Source organism: Cetorhinus maximus, chromosome 14 (genome assembly GCF_964194155.1).
Source record: "Cetorhinus maximus chromosome 14, sCetMax3.hap1.1, whole genome shotgun sequence".
Lineage (NCBI taxonomy): Eukaryota > Metazoa > Chordata > Chondrichthyes > Lamniformes > Cetorhinidae > Cetorhinus > Cetorhinus maximus.
This window is the reverse complement of record NC_135892.1, coordinates 77,012,099-77,038,491: the sequence shown is the minus strand read 5'-3', so window position 1 is coordinate 77,038,491 and position 26,393 is coordinate 77,012,099. Positions and strand designations below refer to the sequence as shown.

Sequence of the window (26,393 nt, the reverse complement as noted above, 5' to 3'; positions counted from 1 at the left end):
TTTGGAAATCCAAGTATACTACTGTAGCTCTTTATGTAGCCTACCAGTTACATCCTCAAAAACTATAAGTTTGTTAAACAGAAACTCCCCTTTTGTAAAACCATGTTGACTTGTTTGAATCATACTATAATCACACTATACTCTTCTAAGTGCATTAGATTCCAGCACTTTTCCTAGTGACTGATGTCAGACTTACTTGCCTATAGTTCCCTACTTTCTCTCTGCAGACTTTCTTGAACAGAAGTTAGCAAATGTAGTACTGCTAATGTACTGGGCTTGTTCCAGAAGGAATTTGGAAAATCATAGCCAGCACATTCACTATCTCTGCACCTATCTACATTAGAACCCTAGCATGTATGTCTTAAGGTCCTGGGATTTGTCAGATTTTAGTCCCTTGAGTTTCATGTCCCTTGAGGACTAAAAGGTGTTGCTCTGGAAATCTGTTATGTGTCCTAGCCATGTCAACCTTTCAATGGTAAATGTGGCATATTTTGTTCCAGTCCTTTTCAGGCCCCTTTCATCACTTCTTTTTCCCATGTCTTAATGACTGTACGGGTACTATTTCCTACTGTCACCGTAAACAGCAAAATCTTGTCAACTTTGCTTCCAATTTTCACCCTTCCCTCACTTTCTCCTATTCTTCCTTTCCTTGAGTAATCCATCTCCTTTTCTGAAAACTGGCTATTGACCAATATCCACCATAAACCCACTGACTTCCACTGTTACCTTGACTACACTTTCTTCAATTCCACTAACAGCTCATGCTATTGCGGGTAATATATTATCATTTTCAGGTTGGAAAACTATTAGTAGTAGAGTGCCACAGGGATGAGTGCTGGGTGCTCAATTATTTACAATGAAATAGATGAAGGAACCGATTATAATTTTCTAATGATACAAAGATAGGTCAGAAAGCAAGTTGTGAGGAGGACACAAGGAGACTGAAAAGGGATATAGATAGGTTAAGTGAGTGGGCAAAATAATTGGCAGATGGAGTATAATGTGGAAAAATATGAGGTTGTCCACTTTGGCAGGAAAAACAGAAAAGCAGAATATTATTTAAATAGAGATTGCAGAATGCTGTGGTAAGGAGGGATCTGAATGTCCTCGTGCATGAATCACAAAAGGTTGCCATGAAGGTACAGCAAATAATTAGGAAGGCAAATAGAATGTTGGCCTTTATTGCAAAGGGGTTGGAATATAAAAATAAGAAGTGTTGCTAAAATTGCACATTGGTGAGACTGCACCTGGAGTACTATATACAGTTTTGGTCTCCTTACTTAGAGGGATGAACTTGCAGTGGAAGCAGTGCAGAGAAGGTTCACTAGACTTATTCTTGGGATGAAGGGGTTATCTTATTGGAAAGGTTGAACAAGTTAGGCTTATACATACTGGAGTTTAGAAGAACGAGAAGTGATCTTATTGAAACATATAAGATTCTGAGGGGACTTGACAGATCATAAGGCAGAGGAGCAGGAGGAGGTCATTCGGTCTATCAAGACTGCTCCGCCATTGAGTCAGACCATGGCTGATTGGACTGTGGCTTTAACTTCACTTTCCTGCCTCTCCCCCAGAACTGTGGACTCCCTTATAAATCAAAAATTTATCCTCCTTGAATATATTCAATGACCCAGCCTCCACTGCTCTCTGTGGATGAAAATTCCAAACAAGAATAACCCCCTGAGAGAAGAAATTGAAGTCATTGAAACATATAAGATTCTTAGGAAGCTTGACAGGTTAGATGACGATGGGATGTTTCTACTCATGGGGGAAATCTAGAACTTGGGGTGGGGGTCACCATTTAAAAATAAAAGGTTTCCCATTTAAGATGGAGATGAGGAATTTCTTCTCCCAAAAGGTTGTTAATATCTTTGGAATTCTCTTCCCCAGAGAGCTGTGGAGGCTGGGCCATTGAATATATTCACCACTGAGTTAGATAGATTTTTGATTTACATGTGAGTTAAGGTGGGGGAGGGGGAGTGATCGGGCAGGAAAGTACAGTTAAGGCCACAATTAGATCAGCCATGATCTTATTAAATGGTGGAGCAGGCATAAGGGGGTAAAATGGCCTACTCCTGCTCCTATTTTTAATGATCTTACTTCCTGAAAGGACTCATCCATTCTCCCAGTTAATCTATCCCAATTGTTTTGATGATTGGGCCTTCCATAGCAGTGCTCTGATGTACCTTCCCTCTTTCATCAACCTAGGAATTTTCTCCACCATGGTTGGAAGGCCCTTGACTATGTCCACCTCATTTTCTGAACTTCTGCTCTCACCCTTTCCATCCCACAACCATAATAGGATCCCCTTATCTTCACTTTCCTTTCCACCAGCCTCCACATTCAACAGATCATCTTCCGCCATCTCTAGTGCGATGGATCTTCCCCATCCCTTTTCAGCATTCCAAAGAGATCACTTTGTTTGCAACATCCGATTGATTCTTTAACCACCCCAAACATCCCACCTCTTCCCACGTAACCACAGAAGTAACAACTGCCTTCCTATCTCCTCCCTTCCCACTGCCCAGGTCCCCAAAACACTCCTTTTTCAGGCAAGGCAGCAGTTTACTTCTACTTTCAATTTTAGTATATTGTAATCGTTGCTCATGATGTGATTTCCTGTACATTGGGGAGACCAAACACAAATTGGATGATCACTTTGCAGAACACTTGCATTCAATCCGCAAGTGTGACTGAGCTTTTAGTCATTTCATTTCAATTCTCTAACGCACTCCGACCTCGTACGCCTTTCCAATGAAGTGCAATGTAAGCTTGAGGATTAGCACCTCCTATTTTGATCTGGCGCTTTATGGCCTTGTGCATAAGATGTTGAGTTCAGTAGTTTCAGATTGTAACCTCTGCCCTCATTTTTTCAGACAACAGTTGTTGGTAATGATTCTGCTGTTCTCATTTGTACTTCTACTAGACCCATTGTTTGTTTCCTTGCTTAAGCTATTAACAAATCCCCTTGTGCCTTGCACCATCACCCCTTTAATCATTTAATCACTCCTACCTTGCACCTCTTTCACAGAACTTCCCTTTTGTCCTTTATTCCCATCCCTTCCTCTGTACTAGATTTACATTTTCCAATTCGAATGAAAGACAATTAACCTGAAGTGTTAAAACTTTGTTTCTCTCTTCAAAGACACTGCCTGACCTGAGTACACCCAGCATTTTCTGTTTGTATTACATTTAAAATCCTTTACCTAGTCTACTTATAATTTCTAGATCTTTACAGGCTAACCTGATATATCCATTTGGGGACACAAATGCAAAATACTGCAGAAGCTTGAAATCTGAAATGAAAACAGAACTGCTGGAAACACTCAGCCAGTCAGGCAGCATCTGTATAGAGAAAGAAAATTAAGGTTTCAGGTTGATGACCTTTCATCAGAACCGAGGAAAGACAGAAATGTCGAGTTAGTGGAAGGGGTGTGGGGACAGGAAGAACAAAAAGGGAAGGTCTGTGATATGGTGGAGGGCAGGAGGGATTAAATAATTAAAGGTTTCATGGTACAAAAGCCAAAGGGTGGTAATGGGTATGTAAAGAAAGAAAAGACTTAACCAGATGTGTGAATGGCTGCATAGCAACTGTCCAAATCCAACATGAAGGAATAAAGATAGAAATGAGACAAGACCGAAACAGCAAAAGCATAGAAGAAGATGAAGGCAGAGCCTATGATCTAAAATTGCGGAACTGAATATTGAATCCAGAAAGCTAGAGTGCCAAGTCAAAAGAGGTGCTGTTCTTCGAGCTTGAGTTGAGCTTCAGTAAAAAACAGCAGCAGGCCATGGACAGAAAGGTCAGAGTAGGAGCAAGGTGGAGAATTAAAATGACAAGCAACAGGAAACTCAGGGTCATGGCTGCAGACTGAATGGTGTTCCACTAAGCAGTCACCCAGTCTGCATTTGGTCTCCCCAATGTAGAGGAGACAACATCGTGAGCAACGAATACTGTATACTATTTTAAGTAAGTACAAGTAAATCACTGTTTCACTTGAAAGGAGTGTTTGGGGTCTTGGATGGTGAGAAGGGAGGAGATAAAAGGACAGGTGTTTCATTTCCTATGCTTGCATGGGAAGATGTTGTAAGGGAGGGACTGTTAGGGGTGACTGAAGAGTGGACCAGGGTGTCATGGAGGGAATGGTCCCTTTGGAATGCTGAAAGGAGGGGGGGGGGGGGGCGCAGAGGAAGATATGTTTGTTGGTGACATCACACTGGAGATGGCAGAGAATGATTCGTTGAAGAGAGCGGCTAGTGGGGTGAAAGGTGAGGACATGGGGAATCCTAACATGCCTCTGGGAGGGAGGGGAAGGGATGAGAGCAGAAATGTATCAAACAGATTGGACATGGTGGAGGACCCTGTCAACCACACTAGGGGGGCGGGGGCGGAATTCATTAGTTGAAGAAAAAGGAAGACATATTGGAACACTAGTATGGAAGGTTGCATTGTCTGAACAAATGTGGCAGAGCCGGAGAATCTGGGAGAATGGAATAAAGGCCTTACAGGAAGTGGGGCGTGAGGAAGTTTAGTCAAGGTAGCTTGGAAGTCTGTGGGCTTCAAGTGAATATTAGGTGACATTAGGTAGACAGAAGTCCAGGAAGGGAAGAAAAAATATAGATATCCCAGTTCACATGGATGATTATATTCAACTAACAACTGAAAACAGATATGATGTACAGAGCAGTGTTTGGATCATTATAAAGCTGAGCAAAACCCATTGTAAAACCTGTTTGAAGAACATGTTAATACGACAATGGTGTGTACTTCGTATGAACAATAATGATGAAGCTTGTAACGAGTACCTGTAATTTCATATCTTTAACATCGTAAAATGTCTCAAAGCGCTTTACAGAAGTGTTGTCAGACATAATTTGACACCAAGTCATGAGATATTAAAACAAATGACCAAAACCAGTCAGAAAAATAGTTTTAGTGAAAATCTTAAAGGAGGAGAGAGAGGTAGAGATGGAGTGGCTTAGGGAAGGCAGTCATTAGCTTAGCACATGGGTAGCTGAAGGCATCACCTCCAATGCCAGGGTTGAAGGAAATTGAAGATGCCCAAGAGGCTAGAATTGGAGGAACATGGTTACAGAGATTCGCAGTGGTGAAGCTATGGAGGGATTTGAACACAAGTATTAGGATTTTAAATTTATGCATTTGGGGACTGGGATCCAATCTGCAAGCACAGGGCTGATAGGTGAACAGGACTTTGTTTCATGTATCCTATCTCACAGTTAGTTTCGGACGAGTTGCAGTTTACAGAATGTGGCAGATGGGAGGCTAGCTGGGAGAGCAGTAGTATAATTGTGTCTGGAGATTAACAGGGCTATGGATGAAGGTTTTAGCAGCAGGTTGACTGAGGCATGGGTGAAGATCAGCAATATTACAGAGGAGGAAATAGATGGTATTGGCGATGGAGAGGATATGGGATCAGAAGCTCAGCTCAACTCAAGCAAGGTTGCTTACGGTCTGGTTCAGCCTCAGACAGTTTAAAAAAATAGGAGAGGAATTTCCTATGACTAATAGGAGCTAGAACGTAGAGTAAGAAATATATTGATGTATGGTTTTATTTTAACCATCCTGATGTTAGTAACAAGAAGACAGCCTCTTTAACTGGGGATCATAAATTATTTCACACATCAGTAAATGTTTTCAAAGCAAACATGAATTTTTGTAACTTAAAATAAGATCTGTTGTATAATAAATAACTCAGATGACAAAACTCCACATTACCTGTTAAAAAGGAAAATGATTCCTGCTCTCAATTCTTTTTGTTCTTTCAGGATAGTTGTGTCCTGTAGCATGACCTGCAAATGTTGTTGTACTACAAAACTTTCGGCTCCTCATGGCCACATTATATTAGGATGGTGTGTTTTACGTCTTCATGTCACATCTGTTGCTTACTGCTATAATTTGCTTATACTGTTCGTATCAAAGATGTAGAATATTTCTTTGAGAACATTTTCACATTTTGGTACAAATATATTTTCCACTTTTGTACAGTAAAACAAGTTGTAAAGAAAGAAGAAAACTAGCATAAACAAAGTAACAAGAAATGTAAAAGTTATAAAAGAACAGATTTATGCTATTTTACACTGAAATCAAATGATCTGAAAAACTATTTCCTCTAAAGGGTTAAAAAATGAAATAAAGCTTATGCCATATTCAGATCATTTCAAGTTTGTTTTAATATTGTGCACCAGTGAAACTGTACTCATGTACCTTGCACTGACCTCCTCTCAATTAACATCAAGGGGGAGGGGCAAGTACAACTTTCCAAGCATCTCCTAAGGCAACAAAATCAACGTCATTCTGAAACACAACCGCCAAAGGAAAGAAGCTACATCACAGAATATTTACAATCCAAAGCTTCAATCATATGCTGCTGTATGTTTATGCAACCATACAAAGATTTAGTTCACCTTCTGATAGTCAGGGTTCCAGATCTGATCACAGCATGTACATTGACAGATTTTGATTATTTTTCTAAATCTCCACAAGAGTGCAGGCAGGGTCAAATGCTAATATTACAATAATTACAACATAAAATACAATTGCACAATTAACCTACATGGTTAATTTGGTACAAAACAAGTATTAAATGTACCAGTACTAGTGGTTTTACATAGTACATTACTAGTCATAAAGGAAAAAAACTCCTTTAATTGGTGAAGGCCTAATAATTAAAATGCTGCACATTACAGGTATACTGTCCTGGAATAAATACAAGAAATCTGGTAAACTATTCAGCACAGGTGATTACAGTGGGATAGGAAATCATACAACCACTTAACATGTGAGCATTACCATTTTATTATACAAGTTGGAAAATGAACTTGATAGATACTTGTAAGCTCCATACAGCACTAAAAGGAAAAAAAAAAGAGCCATCTTCCTCAAAGATGAATGTCAATTCCTGAGACAATTTTCCCAAAAGCTGTTTTGTGCTATTAATGAAAATATTATAGTATGGAGGGAAGAGCACTGGGTGCCTAGGCAACACATCTGAAAGATCATAATGGCTTTTTTTTGGTGGATTCAGGGAAAGGGAAGATTTAATTCCAATAACAATGAAGCCAAAAATCTTATCTAACATCCAGAGATGTAGTTGGTGTTAAAGAACTTCAAAAGCTCAAATACACTTCTTGGAACATTAATATGGGCATTTCTGTACATAAATCAGGACACAGCTATACAATACCTGGAGATGTTAGGTATTACTCTTTATTGTACAACTATATGAACATAAGCTGTGACAATGCTCAATATACTTACCTGTACATGTGGAAATAAGATCACAATTCTTTAAAGCTAATTCACAATAAGCCATACAGACCTGGGTTTTACAATTTAGAATCACAATGTATATAACCTTATTGCGACGGAAATTTCTAACCGTTTAATTTATTTGGGTATGAGGAAGTGGGGTCAGTGGTCAAACTCACGCACATTAGCAATAATACCAGTACATTCAAGAGTGAACTGTACATCACACAAAAAACTTCCCTGATCCCGTAATTACAGTTTCTCTTTACAACTTCAGCTCATTTGCAATTTTGGATGCAATGTTCTTGAATGCTATAGATGTCCCAGATATTCGCTTAAAGCGCACACCATTTAGAGACAAACGTGGTAACTTGCAGACCTCCATTTCCCACTGGACCAAGTTGTCCTGCCGAGCGTCCCCATGAACACAGAACAAGAGGAACCTTTCTCTTTGTTCATAGTCACAGTTATTGGCGTCCAGCACCTTTCGGATCTCTCGCATCATATCATTGGGATCCATTGAACTAGTGGTCTTCATACTCCATGTGAACCTCAAAGACCTTGGTTTTGCATCTTTGTAGTCATCCCTTTCTCTATCCTTTGCGTCTCCTGACACACTTCTGAAAATAGAGAAAGACCATGCAGTCATTCAAGAATATTATAGAAACTACATTTAGGTTCTCGGTCTGTATTTGCAACCATAACATCCATCATATTTCAAAATTCATTTGTTATTCTAAATACAATGCAAGTCTTAGAAACTATTTTGGATCCTTAATTAGGTAAATTTGCAGCATCTACATTAAGGATAAAACTATCAGCATTTTCTAACAAAAACACCAAGTGTTAATTTGAAGAATGCCCAGCTAATATAATGCTGATTGTGTTTTGGTTTGTTCCTCCCCATTTCACATTGAACCATTGAAATTGAGAGACTTGAACAAAAGTATTAAATGGTGCTGCAGTGTAGCTTTTGATAGACTAGATGGTGCAATTAACATTTGAGTTAGCTCCACAACTTGCAGTAGATGGTGCAATTAACATTTGAGCTAGCTCCACAACTTGCAGATGTTTCAATCATTTTGAAATATAGCACTACTATTAGTGGACTTTGCTATGGAGAAGGAAGTTTAAAGACAAACTTAAGTTTGTCTAAGGACACACTTCTATAGCACATCTAGAAGATTATACAAATTAATTTTGCACTCCAGATACAATAGACTGACACTGGAAACAAACGAGTGAAAATAGATTAGTTTCACTGAAGCTTTGTATTTCAACTACTGGCAGCCATTTCTCAAATTAACTTTTAAAACAGTAGTTAGTAATTTTGTTCTAATCATTGTTAGGTAATAGATCATTTTAATGGCTTCCAGCTTCAGAACATATAGCATATGAGACAAATCAATGACCAAAAATAAAATTGCTTCGTTCTTCATGTGATTTTTCACCTCCTGCCCAAAATTCTCTGTAGCTCACCCAAGTAATCCTTCCTGGGAGGGCAGGTGTGCAAAATGTATAAACACTCTGGAGCTGTGAAATATTGGATCCTGCATGATCCTCAGTCAGGAACAGTGTAATTGCCTTCATATGAATTCCTAGGGCACAAAAGCCAAAGAATCATCTAGCTCACCTTCTTCTACCACCTGGATAAGTCGAATTACACTACGATAGTGGAGGTGTTGACTAATCAATCTCTATTATTCTACAACAGATCCAGAAATAAGGTGAGGGAATCTCCGGTAATGGGGAACTTTGGGAACCATAGGCCCTAAGTCACTTTTATCCACCCAAGCCAACTACAATTACCATGTCATATCTCAAATTACTCATATGCTGTATGCGAAAATGTTATTCTTTGGAAAAAAATCTAATTTCCATTTCTTAGTATTGAAACAGCTTTGCATTGTGAAAATGATTGTCTAACAACATGAAAAAGAGTGTGGATGCATGTCTAGCATAAGATAGATAAAAATATATATTTTTAAAATCTCAATGAACAATTTACTACCTGCTGTAAAATAAAGGATTATATTAGACTAAGTCCCACAAAAGGTTGACTGTAATAGTCTGAGATGTCTATTCATACCCGTCTACTTGTGTGATCTAAGAGTCTAGGAGAAAGCAGCATGGAAAGAAGCTAGCGTAAGGGAGTGTTCTCACAACTGTAAATATGTTACAATAAAGTTGCAGCTAGCAGACTTCAGGAGTTACTGAAACCACTCCAACCCACAACACAATAATTTACCTATCAGAGAGGGAGAGTGACAATAATACATGGTGGCAACTGGTAAAAAGATGATGATAGAAAAATCTCTACTTCTACTGAAGAGTTTTGAGAAAGTTGCAGGCCTATCAGCTAAATCAGGCTGAAGTGTGGCCAAAGTGGTATAGGAGATTTGTTTGATTTTGCACCACATCAGGTCATGCAGCTAAGCCAGACTGTGAGCAGGCCACTACACTTTTGTACACAATGGGCGACTGTGCGGACTTACATTACCCTGGGGATGCATGCTGGTAAAGCAGCATATGTCGAAACCACTGATGCACTGGAGCATATGTCAATCTCCGCAAGAACACGTAGAATGCACAAAGTTTAATAAATGTACCCAGAGACATGGGGAAAAACATTGACGCATTTATTAATGATCTGTACCGATTAGCAGAAGACTGAGTACAATAATCTGAAAGAGGAGCTAATTTATGACAGAATAGTTGTCGGAGTAGTGGATGATGCATTATCAGGTAATTTGCAGTCCCGAGATGATTTGACACTTGCAAAGGCTATTCAGTTAAGTAGATAAGCCAAGATCAGGAGGCAAAACTGATCAGTAGTCAGAGGAGAGAGAGAAAGACAGCCCAAATCCCAAAGTACCAAGGACAGTTGAATTCGTCAGACATAAAAAAGGGGAAATAAAGAGATGGGGGACATGCATCAAGAAAAGCAATTAATGGCACAGCCCAGGCTAGCTGTTGCTGGTGTGGAAGAGAAAGGCATGGGTGTGGCAACTGTCCCGCCAAAGATGTGCAATGCCATTGGTGCAAAAAGATGGGGCCTTTTCAGGGAGTCTGTCATAGTAGAAAAAACAAGCAGAACACTCAAAAAAAATTAAGTTTCAAAAGGAAACAGTCCATGAAGTTGAAGATTTACAAGACATTGAGATACCCTCCTTAGGAGAGATTAAAGAAATAAGCAGGAAGTACTGGAGTGCAGAAATCCTGGCAGAAAGTCACAGGACACATTTTGAATTAGATACTGGAGCAGTTCTTTCAGACACAAACATGCTTAAACAAGAGAGTTCTTCAATCGTCCTACAAAAAGCTACATGGACCAGGGGAACAGACCTGAAGGTTCTGGGAGAATTAACAGCCACTTTAGAGCACAGAGAGAAAGTAATTACCAAAGTACTGTATGCAAGTCAAGATCCGAATGGTTCACTTTAAAGTAGAAAGGCATGTATGGAATTGAATCTAATCCACAGAAAAGAAGAAATAAAGAATGGTGAAGGTCAATTAGGAGACTTCAAAGCAGAATTCTCAAAGGTATTTACAGGATTGGGAGAGCTAAAAACAGAATATCGTATAACAATAAGCCCAGAAGTGACACAATATGCTTATATACACCCAGAAAGCTTCTACACCCTTTACTTTCAAATGCAAAGAGATTGTCTCAATGGAAAGACAAAGGGCAGGATTTTCCACTCGGTGTGCAGGCGCGCGCCCGAGCATGCAATAACCCGTGATGACATCGGGTGAGCGTCCCAATGTCATCGCGCACTCCCGCGATATTTCGGTTGGCGGGCGCACATGAGAGTTGGCAGCGCGCCCACCGACAATTATTGGCCTATTAATGCCATTGAAGTTTCAATTAACTGCCATTTTTCACTGCCTGTCCAACCTTATGGTTGGCAGGTGGGCGAATCGGTCAGGCAGTCTTTGGATTTTTTAGGAAACCTCATCCACGGGTGGGATGAATTTTAAAAAATGTTTTGACATAATTTTTATTACGTTCCTGTTCATGTGAGTGAGTCCTATGTGGGGATTTTTCCCCGATTTTTAGAATCTTTATTTTTAATTTTAAAATTCTTCAGCTCCGAGGCAGCTCCCTGCCTTCAGGGAGCATTCAGTGTGTGCTCCCCTGTGTATGCACAGGCTTTTGCGCTCGCCCTTCTCCTGCCCCCAACTCGGCAGCACTGAGCTTCTCAGCGTGCCTTTCACAATGGCTGGTCATTAATTGGCCATTGAGCGTGAAATTGTGGTCAGGGGCTGATCCGGGGCTGAAGGACGTTTGCTGGCTGCTCCCGGGCCCGCCTGCCCGATGGCAACCTGAAAACCCTGCCCAAGCAGTCATTCCACCCATAAAAGAGTCAACGAGTTGGTGCTCAGGGACGGTACCAGTTCCGAAGCCAAACGGTTCCATAAGAATATGTGTTGTTCTCACACAAACTCAATAAAGCTGTGAAAAGAGAAGTCCATCCAATGGTTTCAGCAGATGACAGTTTAGCTAACTTAGGGGAGAGCTCAATATTCTCTAATTTAATTGTTAACAGGGGATTTTGGCAAATATCATGAGAAGAGGAGTCCAAGCTTCTCAACTTTCATAACACAATTTGGAAGATTCTATTTTAATAGGTTATCCTTTGGACTAACATCAACACCAGAGCTCTTTGAAAAAACAATGTCAAATCCTTTAGAGAGCTTACACAGAGTTGTTTGCCACATGACGACGTCTTGATACGTGGGTCCACTCAAGCTGAGCATCAAATGAAAGCGAGTGCGTTATGATCGGGATGGGAGGAATGCAGAGTTTATCTAGCCGCGCTACTCCACAGGTTGCACCATTAGTTTAAACGTTTAATTCACATACCAAAATGGTCAGTGATTTACCTTTGCTACTGTTAGACCCAGAATAAAAGATACTTTAACCAGGCTTCTTTCAATAAACTCAATGATTGATTTGTTTTAAAATTAAGTTTCATTTTATAGTAAGTTGCAAGATCTGGTTAATGCATAATTTGTAACCTGGAAGTGTAACTATCTACCCCTCTTAAAATTCCCTAGCACACACACACACACATATACACAAACAAAGAACAAACAGGTAGGGTCTCTGCAGAGATAGACAGTTGAAGAAAAGACTTTTTAAAACAAAGGATAAAGTTTGCAGGGTTTTGATGCTGTTGATCTGGAGCTCCCTCATGTGAAGACAGATGGCTAGTCCCAGTAAATGCCTGGAGGTTCTCACCAATGGAACTTTGGCACGGAGGAAAATAGAGCCAGATGAATCCTTCTCGTCTCAGCCTCTCTGGTTTCCAAAGAGAGACGAGTTCCACTGAGATGAGGATTCCTAGCTGGACTCTGATAACCACTATGTTTCAGGCAAGGAGAGTGTAAGCTGAGCAGCTTCACTTTCTCATTTCATTCCCAACTAAGTTTAAAAAAAAAGTTCAAAACATAAAGCTCCTCTGTCAGGTGATTTCTAGTAAATCACCAGGCCTTTGCCTTTAAGCAGTTTTTTCCCCGCATCAATTAAAATAATTGCAGTCCAAAAAGCAAATGGCTCTCCACGTCAAGTTTTATGCAGGAAAAAGCATGCTTGCTCACAGTCCAGCATGAACTTATGATCAAACAAGTGTCCAAATAATGCAATGTCTTTCCAAATTTTAAAAGAAAATACAGTTCTTGAAGATATGTTTCCCAACAAGAGCAGTGCTGAGAAGACTAAAGGAGGAGGATTGACACTCAACAGTAAGTGCAAGTTTTCACAGCCAACAATCAGGTAACTTGGTCACATAGCGAGTGCCTCGGGAACAAAGGTTGATCCACTGAAGACCAGAGTCATAAAAGAAATAACAGCTCCAAGGAACATTACGGACTTACAAAAGTTCATGGGAATGACGAATCAAGTGGCAAAATTTCTAAGATATTTAACAGAGCTAAACGAGTTGCCACGTCAGTTGTTATGCCAAGACAACAAATGGTGTTGGGAAAGAGCACATCAGAAAACATTCAAAAAAATCTAAGAGAGATTGATGTCATCATTAGCACATATGATCTGGAATTACCTACGTAATAGCAGCAGGCGCATACTCTAGGATTGGGCGCAGTGCTTTTTCAGGTACAAAGAGGTGGAAAATGCAGGCCTGTCTATTATGCATCATGTTCGTTAGCAGATACAGAGAAGAGGTATGCAGTAATTGAAAATGAAGCATTAGTAGCCATGTGGGCATGTGAGAAATTTGCTGACTACGTCTTAGGACTATACATTGCGATAGAAACAGTTCGTAAATCTTTAGTCACACTCTTGAATTTGAAGGAGCTTCCAGTGATGCCACCAAAAGTTCAAAGGTCTAAATTAAGATTGGTTTGATACTCGTACAGCATATGTTCAAAGTAAACAACAAAGCACAACAGACGCATTATCACGCATTGAAACAGAGAATGCAGAAAACTGTGATAATGAATTTGTGGAAGTAGTTGAGGAGTTTGATATAATGACAGTCCAGGCATTACTGGCAACTGCACAAATGTTGAATGAAATCAAAGACACTCAAAAATCACATGAGGAATGTAAACAGATCAGAGGATGTTGCATTAGATGGCCAACATATATACACACAGTCCTATTTTGAGACCATATTTCGAGCAAAGAGCACATCTGACATTGATAGATGACTTACTGGTATAGAATGATAGAATAGTAATCCCAAGTACATTGAGACTTGAGATCTTACAATGCCTACATCAAGGTCACTTAGTTATTCCCAAGTGCAGAGCCGGAGCATGGTATTCAGTTTGGTAGCCGGGTCTCTCAAAGTCATTGGAAGAAATTATATCCTGAAGTATCACATGTACAATTCACAGGGCAAGAACATTATAAGATCTTTGACAGGGAGAACAGGTTTAGATCAGAGATCAATTGAGATTTAGAGAAATAACCATCTTAGTTACCGTGGGTCTTACATTGTCCAGACAGAACAGGGCGCAGTAAGAAGAAACAGAAGGGCTTTGATTGCAATCGAGCAATAGAGTGAAAATCAGAGACCAGAGGGGTCACAATCATCAGAAATGAAAGAAGACATTGAAGCAGGTAACCACGAACCATCTACTAGTTTGAATTCTGTTCGATAGTGTCCAGAGAGCCAACAGCAGAATGAGAAGGCCTTATTCCCTACAAAGAAGAGTAGAGCAGGGTACAGTAGACTAGTGAAGTCACTACAATGCCTGTTGGGGTAAGAGAAGTTGGGAACCTCAAAAAATGGAGGAAGGAGAGAGAAGAAACAAGAAGAGGAGAACATGGAGAGTGAAAGAAAAATGACATTTATTGAAGAGAGCAAAGAGAGGCTACATTTCCTACAAGACTTCATAACATTGAAATGTTCAGGATGACCAGGAGACTGAAACATTGGGGAATGTCAGAGAACGTTAAAGTCTGAGCAGCTACTTGGGGCGTGGGGGGGGGAAAATGCAGTATAATGGAGTATGTTACACTAAATCCCACAAAGCATTAACTGTAATAGTCTGTGAAGTGACCTATACTCATGTGGTCCGAGAGTCTGGGAGAAAGCAGCATGGAAAAAAGAGAGTTTAAGGGAATGTTTTCATAACTGTAAATATGTTACAATAAAGTTAGTGTGTTTACAGCTGGCAGTCTTTGGAAGTTATTGATTCAAATCCAACCCAACACCACAATAATATACCTGCCAGAGAGAGAGAGAGAGAGAGACTTCACAGTTTCATTGTCCCATTTTTGGGTTTCCAAAGTTAAGTGGCATGTCAAGACTATAAACCATACAACTAACTGGTCCTTATGACAAGAATTATAAGCCCTAAATGACTGAGGAGAGATTAATTTGCATTGTAAAACCAGCAGTAAACTTCAATGGAAAGGCTCACAGTGAGGTTGCAATTTTTTCGGTTTTGTTGAGGCAAATGGCAGAGTGGCGCAAATCGTCCAACAGTCTGTGGAGAATCAGAACTCATATGATACTCTTTCACCATAAATTTCTGGACTTTTAAGAAACCGTTAATGGAGGGCACCATAAACTTGCCATTACTTTTCCAGCAGTTTCTGCAACAAAGTAAGTAGTGCATCTCCAAACTATAAAAGGTTTTGTGGAACAACACAAGTCATATTTTATAGATTGATGTTTCCATCTTCCAATCGTATTTTAGCTACATGTTCAGATGCAGAATCTTGCATTGGAATTAAGTAAATCTTCCTACATTTCCTCAAGGCTAATCATAAGGTAACATTTTAAATTCAGGCAGCGAATGAATCATTTATCAAATCCCTCTGGCCAGAAAGGAGAAATCCTGAATTTTTAGCCAAAATGAACTGTAGTCTAATCCAATTACTCCAAACTTGTGAAAACTAGTAACAGTTCTCATTAGGGAATCCATCTTATTGAAGCTTGAGCTTATGTACTGACAAAAATAAAGTTTCTCCTGAGACAAAGGTTAACATTTTGTTGCCATGAGAGGTCTGCAATAAGAGTTATAAAACGTTGAACAGGATTCCACCTACTATAAATTAGAGAGATAATGCAAACTGCATGGCTAAGATTCAATATAGGGCCTATAGAATTTATGATGAAACTGGGGACAGCAAGATAAAATTTGACATTGTAATGGGAGTACAAGCTCACATCATACCAGTGATTTATCTCACATTTTGAAGGAGTCTTGAGCATTGTTTTACACTTCAATTGAGGATACCCTTGAGTATTAAGCTGCTGCTGTACTTTATACTGCATTGTTCCCATCTTTTTCAATTTTTAAAAATTCTTTTCATTGGATGTGGGTGTCACTGGGACGGTTGGCATTTGTTGCCCATCCCTACTTGCCCTTAAACTGAGCGGCTTGCTAGGCCATTCCAGAGGGCAGCCAACCACATTGCTGTGGGTCTGGAGTCACATGTAGGCCAGATCGGGTAAAGGTGGTAGATTTCCTTCCCCAAAGGACATTACTGAACCAGATGGGTTTTTACAACAATCGATGCTAGCCGTCATGGTTACCATTTCAATTGCATATTTATTAGTTGAATTTAAATTCCACCAGCTACCATGGTGGGATTTGAACCCATGTCCCCAGAACTTTAGGGTTTACTAGTCCAGTGACATTACCACTACGCCACCACCTCCCCGTCTGAGCTGAAATAAACCTATTTATCTGCACAAAAATACAGCAAGCTCCTAAATTAACTGCAGCATTTTGAAGCATAACTAGTAACATGCTAGTTTAGATATTTAACAGTCATTCAACTGTTTGGGACTGTACTCATTCAGTTTCATTCTTACCTATCCAGTTGGAGCCAGAGAATCATCTGCAATGGCTTCTCTCCCCCCCTACCGCACCATGACCTCTGGTGTTCCCCAAGGAACTATCCTTATCCTCTTTCTATTTTCCAAATATATGCTGCCCCTTGGTGATATTATTCGAACGCAAGTCACATTCCACATGCACGTTGGTGGCTCCCAGCTCTACCTCACCACTGCCTTTCCTGACCCATTCACTGTTTCTAAATTATCTGACTGCTTGTCTGGCATCCAGTACTGAATGAGCAGAAATTTCCTCTACCTAAATATTGAGAATACTGTAGTATAAGAGTCTGGCACATAAAGGACTAACGTGGGACTGAGTACAGTACCGCCCACACAGTGATGTAAGAAAACACATGACCCACACCTAGGGGTCAGTGTAGTGTTGGACAGAGTTGTGGGTGGAAGCAAGCATGGAGACAGCTCCTAGCTTGGGCCTTTACAGTATCTATGTATATAGTTTCTAGTAGTTAATAAACACTGTTGAAATACCCAAGACTACGAACACCTTATAAGATCTACCGATCAATGCCCAACAACTTACAACAAAGATCAGAGCCATTTTCTTCAATCCATGCTCGAATCTCCGTCTCCTAGCCACTGACTTCATCCCTCTCCCATGCCTGAGGCTGAACCATAATCTGCAACCTTGGTGTCATATTTGACCCGAGATGCATTTTCAACCACATTTCCATGCCACCACCTATTTCTAACTCCATAACATAGCCCAACTCCACCCCTGCCTCAGCACATCTACTGCTGAAACCCTCATGTTACCTCAAGGCTTGGCCATTCCAATGCAATCCTGGCCCGCATCCCATTTCTACCTTTCATAAACTAGGGGTCATCCAAAACTCTGCTGTCTGCGTTTTAACTTTCACCAAATCCTGTTTACACATAACCCATGTGCTCGCTGACCTGCATAGGCTCCAGGTTAAACAATGCCTCTATTTTAAAATTCTCATTTATATTTTCAAATAGCTTTGCCCCTTCCTATCTCTGTAACCTCCTTCATCCCTACAACCCTCCAAGATACTTGTGCTTCCTCAATTTTAATTGCAGTCATGCCTTCAGCTACCAAGACCCTCAGCTCCAGAATTCCCTCCCTAAACTCCTCTGTCTTTCTTTCTTCTCTAAGACACTCCTACCACTTAAACCTACCACTTTGACCAAGCTTTTGGTCATTTGCCCCAATACATCCTCATATGGCTTGGTGCCATATTTTGTTTGGTATGGTTCCTGTGAAGTGCCTTGGACATTATACTACATGAAAGATGTTACATAAATACAAACAGTGATTGTTGGTGGTGGTAATGGAGGATAGGCAAGGTGAACAAGACCTATGTTTTCATCCTTAAAATTCCATCGTTTATCTTTAATTTGTTTGAATAGCACATTGCTTTTGTACATTGTTGCTCAAATCTAAGCATTATATTTTAACAAATATTCCATTAATTTACTGAAAATAGTGTTTTTTTAGATTGATAAAGCAGTTTCTATAAAATAAAGTGCAAAGCAAGCATTTTCCAGTTTGGTGGGCGGGCAGGCCGGGTTTGAGGTGGGGGGGTGGGGGGTGCGGAGAACAGCTGAATGATACATTTTCTCTTAAGCTTTGCTACCTTACACCAATTTCTGTACCCTTTAAAATTTCAACAACCATAGTAATGCACACAAGTAGAGTCAATATTAGCAGTGGCACCTCACCTTGCAGTGTCAGCTCTGCCACTGCCTTCACCTTCACTTGGGCCCCTCAAAAGCAATCAGAATTAAGGTTCAGTGCAAATAGAGGAAACAAGATAACAAGTTAGAAATATGAAAAATGAAGGAGAGCGCCTAGATCTTCATTAAATGACACCAAAAAAAACAATGCAACCTTAAAGATACACAAACATGAACAGAATCAATGGCTCTGAATAACATTACAGGTTCTTTAAGACTTCAATGTCATCAATCTTCATTTTGTAAGTAAGTTCCAAATAAGTCTAGTAAATACCAAGTGACAATCAAAATTATATATCCAGTGTTTCTATTTAACACTAATTTGATAATTTAACAGGCAGTTTAATCTTGGTTTTCATGGGTTAAAAAGAAACCGCAAGTAAAATACATTTTTCTGCAGGAACACAAATGCATTATAAACAGAAAAAGCCAATATCCTGCTTGGGGGCCTTCCTGTAACTTCTGTTAAAACATTTATTACGTATTAGTGACACATGCCAGATCTGAATTTTCTCAATGAGTGTGACCACTGTTGCAGTCACAAAAGGCATTAGTTTCCTCCTCTCCCCCTCACAAAAAGTGAAATTGAAACACAACAAGTATGTTACATTTATGTATTGTGTCTTTTCCATCTATATGAGGTAAATATAGAAACAATACTCACTTAATGAGTCAAGGCAGTTGCAATTTCTCAAGTACAATGCACAGCTAGTACTCCTTACCTCCACATCCTTCATTTATTACCATTCTTGGCCTCACCTTTTTAAATTTAAAATGGAATTTTCACATTTCCTCCATTGCTAAAATGGTTTCCAACAAATTGAGTTCCCCTTGTATGCCAAATACCTCTCCATCCCCATTCTTCAGCTCAAATGTAAAGCTCAAATTCATCCAAGACTCGGGTACTACTCCATAGTTAAACCGAATCTTCAAATGTCTTTCTGGCTTTTTCTCGTCTTGAAGTCCAAGTTAGCTGAAAAGTGGTTCGTCTCTTGCTTCAAGGTTCAAACCCTTTTCTTCAATTGCAACCTTTTTATTTTATTCATCCTACTAGTTATTGCTGCTGCAAACTTTTCAAATTCTTAAATGTGAAATAATTCTTCCTTAGCTCTGCTTTCAAATCAAAACTCGTCAAGTTATCTCCTATCCTAATTTCATTTTCTCCAGGACCTCAAAGCTTGGAACTGCATGGCCCCCAATTTTCCCCTTGACAATATCCAGATTTTTACAACACAAACCTGACAGTGCCAAACCACTACCCCTTCATTTACCTTACATTAAGCTGAGTATTTTCAACCTGAGTGATGCCCTGCACCAGCTGCTCCAGGCTTTGACCATGGGTTTTTTAAAAATCACTTATTACTTGAAAGTTTTATTTTCACTCTGATACTGAATCATTATCAGTCCAGCGTGATGCCATAGCTCTTGATATTCTGACAATGACTGCCTTACCTAGTACAACACTGTATCTTTTTAAAGTACAGATATTAAAAAGACTACTACAAAGGCAGAACAGGAATTCTCGCATTTGTTTCATTTAAAAAAAGTATACTAGATAAATGCTAAAAGCAGTAATAAATTGAGTTATACAGAGTTCTTAACTGTACATGTAAAGTTTCTGTTCTTAACAATGAGCTAGCCTGTGTACTGGCTCCATGTTCTGGAACAACCTGAAGTCAATTTCTTGTAATTTCATTCGACAAAAACACTAAGCAGAGTAGACAATTATCTCAGTATTCTTGTCAATATTCCTTCTTAAACCCGTGCCAAAAAGGTACAAATTAACTGTTCTTTCATAGTACCTTCTGGGCATTTCTGGAGCAGGATGCCTGCACTTTGCAGCTAAAAACCAGACGCTGCACTCCAAAATCAACTCACCTGAGACAGTTTAACTACATTATAACATTTACTATATAAATGAAACTATTTCAATGGACTTCGAATCACAATTAATCAAAATATGGCCTCAGCAGCTGCAGCCACTGCTCCAACAGTCCTATCCTATGAACTGGGAGAGCTTGGTGATAGTGATCAGTCTGAGAAAGGTTGAAAACACAGGGAATGAGAAGGGAAAAGGCATAGGTAGAGACAGTAGAGGGTGCAAGGAGATTTACTCATTCATATGTTTTCTTAACCCAATTCTGTCACTTAATACTGTAATTATCCTGTACATTATTCAATGGTAGTGTTTGTGGGAAAGGTTTGTTGAATAAAGCAAAGCTGGATCATCTGACTGCTTTCATTTGCAAAGATTTGTCTTTTGTTATGGAACAAAAGAGATTCACATGACTGAATTTGGTAAGGAAATAAAACTAAGCGATGTAGGATAATCCAGAGCAAAAGATGGCGCCAAATGGTCAACACAAGCCCTGCCACGCCCCCAAGGAAGAATGACAAAAATAAGACAAACTATTGTTGTAGAAGCAGTTATTCCCCATTAGCTTTGGCTCACAAATCAAAATATACAACTTCTCTATTCCACTGTAATTCTTATATATTTGTTCATGGGCTGTGGATGTCACCAGCAAGACTAGCATTTATTACTCATCCCTAATTGCCCTTGAGAAGGTAGTGATGAACCACCTTTTTCAAACACTGCAGTCCATGTGGTGCAGGTACACTCTCAGTGCTGCTGGGTAAGGAGTTGCAGGATTTTGACCCAGCTACAATTTATTTATTATAAAGAAAAACATCTCCCTTTTGGAGGGTAACATACCAGTGACACAGTTTGTGAATTATTTAGGTGCTGATTAGCTAATATCTGAGCTTCAGTTAACAAATCAAATTTTATAAATAGCTGTAGGAAAATTTACAATGTACCACAGATAATACTCTTATGTTTTAAATAATGACTTTCAGAAGGATTTTAAACATGTAGACATCTGGACTGACTATATTTTCTCATCTTTCTAATTGGCTATCATCTCCTCATTGGAGGAAGCCTTTGGCTCAGTGGCGGCAGTCTTTCTTTTGGGTCAGAGGTAGAGGGTTCAAACTATGCTAAAGACAGTCTAGGCAAGTGGAGACCAAAGCTTTGACTCTAGATTTTAAGTTAACACCCAGTGGGGCACTGCAGTTGCCCCCATACCCCCTCCCCCACCACAATGTACAAGTTGAGAACCCATAAAATCTTCCTGCTTTAGAAGAATAAGGGGGTGATTCTTTTCTCTGTAGTTTGTAGCCAACTTAATCAAGGGGAAAATTAGAACACAACCTCACAATAAATGAGGTAAATACATTAATGAGGTGAAATCATAGAAATCCTTCAACTATCAAATTGTGTTACAAATCTCCATTAACATTTCATTCTTTATGTGAAACAGGTTTTGAACAGATTTATGCGCAAGATGTTTGAAATCGGCCGTAGAGCATTCCTCTTGTACATTTATTTCATAATATTGAAAAAATGACATTATAGAAAGGTACATATTAAAATATATCTCCTATTTCCCATCTACGTGCTGCCCTGCAACAATATCATCTGAAAACTCAGCATTAGCTTTCACATGTACGCTGATGACACCCAACATTACCTCACCATCACTTTTCAGCACTCCTCCCCTGTTGCTAAATTATCAAACTGCTATCTGACATGTAGTACTCGGTGAGCAAAATTTTCTTCCAATTAAATACTGAAAAGATCAAAGCCATTATCTTCAGTCCCTGCTACAAACTCTGTTACCCTAGCTACCAATTTCATCCCTCTTCCTGGCATCTGTCTGAGGTTGAACCAGGCTGTTCATAACCTTGGTGTCATGTTTGACTCTGAGATGAACTTCCGACCACATATATGTGCCACCACCAGGACTGCCTAATTACAGCTCTATAGCATTGCTGGACTCCACCTTGCCTCAGCTCATCTACTGCTAAAACCCTTATTCATGCCTTTCTTACTTCTACACTTGACTATTTTAATACACTCCTAGTTGGCCTCCCACATTCTATACTCCATAAACTTGAAGTGATCCAAAACTCTGCTGCCTGTTTCCCTTCACAGAATTGGATGGTTCCAGCAAACTGGCATGCCAGCCACTGTTGAGAAATTATGTGCCCCACCGCCCCCACCTCCCTCAGTTCTCAACTCCAGTGGCCTGCAAAAATCCTGCCCTTATTGTATTCTAGTATCCAGATGGCCATTCTTCAGGATCATTTTGAATGTCAGTGCAAGCTTGAAGGGCTGAATAGCCTACTCCTGCTCATATTTCATATGTTCTAATGAATATTTATCATGTGTGCTGCCATGATTTCCAACTATAGGGGCATCACATCCTGACCTGTTCTCACCAAATGCCCACAAACTCTTTCGAGTTATCAACAGTCACAGATTGCAACTCTTTCAAGTACAACCACAGTTCTTGGTTTCTGGGAGTGGGACGTGAACCCACAACCCTCTGATTCAAAGGTGAGGGTGCTATGAACTGAGCCACTCCTGGCAACTCTAGCCAATTAGTATCTCTATAACCTAAGGCCACGCAGGTGCCATCCTAGCCATAATCAACAAACTCAGAGTAGGTCTCAAACCAAGGGACATTTTGGTTTGCATGGCTTAGCTACACACTGGAAGCTCATGCAGCCATTGTGGGAGCTATATGAAAACAAGCTGCAAAAGCCACCTTACATTTTACCAACAAATATTACAACATTTAATCTATTTTACAAGATCAGTAAATTTTCATCTGCACTGCCTGGGTGATAATGTGGCAGAGTAGATTGTCATTGTTGAGACTGTGAAGATTGGGCAGGTCCTGCAATGAATGGGTGATCCGCTCTGCCAGGTTAACGTCCAGGCAGCAAAGGTGAAAACCTACCTCTGGGCATTGTGTCAGGTTTAGAACAGGGTATTTTTTTTTTTTTTTAACACAACCCCAAATTCTAGCCTGGAATCTTCATGGTCACCTCAAATATTTAAAGTTTCTGATGGAATAAAGGAGCAGAGGGGCCTTGCTGTCCAGATTACACAGATCATGAAAGCAGGCAGTACCTGTAAATAATGACATAAACAAAGCAACTAAGATCTATTTTTTAAAAAATCAAGTAAGCAAAGAATACAAAAGCAAGAAGTGAATGTTGACTTTGTGTAAGACCTTAGGCTGAAGTTGAAGTCATGTTTGAAGTTTTGGGTATTCCATTTTAGGAAAGACATAAAAGCAAAGGGAAGCTACGCTGTAAATTGATTAGGATATTTCCAGACATGAGAAGGTAATATTACAAAGGTATATTTGAAAAATCTGGGGTTCAGAAAATTATGGAATGTTGTACTAGAGGGGTTATGAGAAGGGAAATAGTGTAAGCATCTCATTTACCAGTGGAAGACCTAACAGGAGTCACAAATTTAAAACAAATCTGAAGGCGAAACTAGAAAAAACTCTTTGTACTCCTCAGTAAGTTTACCTAGATATGTTTTTATAGTTATGTGAATCAAAACAAATGTTCCATTCAAAAGAGAAACAAAACACCCATTCTACATTCTCCACGCTTACCCTAGAGCATAATGATAAATGAACAGCTCAATGGCCATGAGTCACCACCAAGTGAGCTGTACTGGTAACAGTTTATAACTAAGACAGTATGGCCATTATCAAATAGTGGTGTCTTCATGTAAAATGGAGTGGGGGGGGGGGATGGGAAGTTATTACATTTTTTGTTACCTGTATTTCAAAAGCAAAGGATCATTGAACTTTGGAAATAACTGAGTAACCTACCTGCGGGCAAATTTGGACGTGATCTTGCTTATTATACCAGTTGAAGTTCCTCTTCGAGCTTGAGAGAGGGCACCAGTATCATGTGACAATGTTGGTGAAGCTGGTGGTCCATTGTACGTGGCAGTTCGTCGCTCCCGTAACTGCCCGCCATGAAAAGTGCTTCGGCTAGAGCTTCCTCGAGGGAAGCGGGTTCGATCTGGAGTAGTAGTGCTAATACTGTGTGCAGAAGGAGAAGCAGCAGGTACCCTTTGGGCTGCAGTGCTGAGTAAGGAAAGAAAATTTGAGACACAAATTGTTATCCATTATATATTACTAAAGGTTTGGCTTTCCGTATCTGCAATGTGAGAAGTGTTTATTATTTAATATACATTTTTTAAACAGGTTCTTCATGGTAAGGCTAAAAATGATTAGAATTTTACTTGGCTTAAATCTATTCAGACTTAATTACAATGGAACCAAATGGACACTAAAAATAGTACTATATCGGATCGTTGCGCAAATGGATTAAGTAAATTAAAATTTCTTTCTATGATCAAATTCCACGTGAGTACAGAAAAGTAAAGCCTCAGTCATATTAATATCAAGTGCAGCTGAATGAACGGAACAAACATTTGCATCCTTAACCTACATATCTAGTTGTGCTCAGTTTGTGTACATAAAGGACAATGATTTATATAATTTCACCATTGAGAATAGCAAAATTTAGATACTACATTGCAGGGACTATATTAATGCACCAATTTTTGAAAAAATCTCGAATTAAAATGTAATCCCATCTCAGAACATGGATCTGGATCGGAATTTTCTTCATAGCTATACTACAAACATCTTTTTCATATTTTTGGTTCCATTTGTAACCTCAAGTTGCAAGACAGGAGATTAAAAAAATTGAAGATTGTGTATTCTGTAAAACTTAAGAAAAAAAAACTGAAACAACATGGCAGATTGCTCAGCACCAGGAAGAGATGCGTCAGACAGAATTTTCCATCAGTAGTCTGACATGCTATGCTTAAACGCAAGTTCTACCATGATTTAGGCTCTCATTTTGTTGAAACACTCCATGTTTGGAACCATCTACATATTTACCTGGGTCGGTAACTTTCACTACCATCTTCAATGGAAGGTAGTGTGACCTTGATTGGGTGCCCAGAAGCTGACATAGATTTCTGGTGTCGAGGACGTGCTGATGTTACTCCAGAAGGTGCTGCAGGGCTTGCAACGGATGTGGAAGTACTGCTTGCACAAGCAGACATTTCAGTTAGGCTTATGGGTTGAGGCAAAAGAAAGATAGAAGCCAAAATGTAACACAAAATATTATAACAAAAAAAGCGTTACTTTTTATAGGGCTCCTCACATACTAACATTAAGTTTTACACGGTTCACATGAGAGCAAAGATGGGTAGGCTGAGTCTGGCTTTGCTCAATAATTTACAGTCTAAACACTGTATTCCAGTGTACCAACATATAATATGCGCTGCACCACATTGTAGTAGATTGTAATTTCTTCTGTATATTGGCAACAATATTTTTCTCCCAACTGTATATAAAGTGGCTTAATTCAGCAAATTATGTGCCAAAAAAATCCATTTATGCTTTCTAGTTTTCCACACCAAAGCTTATGCTGCTCTCAAGCAGCATGAATAGTGGCACTGAAAGGAAACAGATGCCACTTCAGAATTCAAAAAGCAGAATTCTGCGGATGCTGGAAACCTGAAATAAAAACATAAAATGCTATAAATACTCAGCAGATTGGGCAGCTTCTGTGGAGAGAAACAGAGTTAACTTCAGAATTGTTCTACTTCCCAAATTTCACAATGGGAGTCTGGCGTTAGTTGTATTAGTGGAGCCATAATGCAGAAAACAAGGGCATCCATCAGGACTTTTTTTGAAATATAAACTGGTTTCACAGATTGATTTAAGACAGAACAGTTTGGACAATCAAAATTAATGAAAAATTGTTGTGTCTGTATGGAGCAGAATACATACAACTCTACAGAAAATGTTTCTACTGTGTGTACCAACGTAGTCTTTAGTCCTTTCTATTCTTTGAGCACACTCTACACCCCAGCCAAAGCAACATGGGCAGGCAGCGTTTTAAGTTTTAACTCAATTGCTTTGCTTCATTCAGGACCAAGGCTAGATATCCTCTTAATAGTCCTACCGCATTGTTACACACCTGAAGAGATATCTTTTAACAATGTTGCAACGTAGTAATTTTCTAATCTCTCGAGAAGCACCCATAACTTGCCAGCTGTCTCTGCCAATTTTGTTTTTACAGTGCACATTATCTTAGGAGGCTCTTGGTTACCAGTTAAATATCAGTAACAATATCTGTTGTGCAAATGTTCTTCTTATATCACTTAGTTCTTTTATGAATAGCAC

General features: G+C 39.5%; 1 protein-coding gene across 6 annotated transcripts in view; it reads right to left on the bottom strand.

Annotated features, from left to right (window-relative positions):
• Positions 1–6,174: 6,174 nt before the first annotated feature.
• Positions 6,175–26,393, bottom strand: part of mark1 (MAP/microtubule affinity-regulating kinase 1) — a 190,460-nt gene continuing 170,241 nt past the window's right edge. For 2 of the 6 annotated variants that reach the window (XM_078557099.1, XM_078557105.1), the window contains 4 exons: positions 25,098–25,274; positions 24,012–24,272; positions 18,295–18,339; positions 6,175–7,890 (listed from right to left, as the gene is read on the bottom strand). In XM_078557099.1, the coding sequence (XP_078413225.1) occupies positions 7,536–7,890; positions 18,295–18,339; positions 24,012–24,272; positions 25,098–25,274 (838 nt within the window). In that variant the 3' untranslated portion in view covers positions 6,175–7,535. The remainder of the gene's footprint in view (positions 7,891–18,294; positions 18,340–24,011; positions 24,273–25,097; positions 25,275–26,393) is intronic. The other 4 variants (XM_078557100.1, XM_078557104.1, XM_078557101.1 and 1 more) reach the window with 4 other exon arrangements.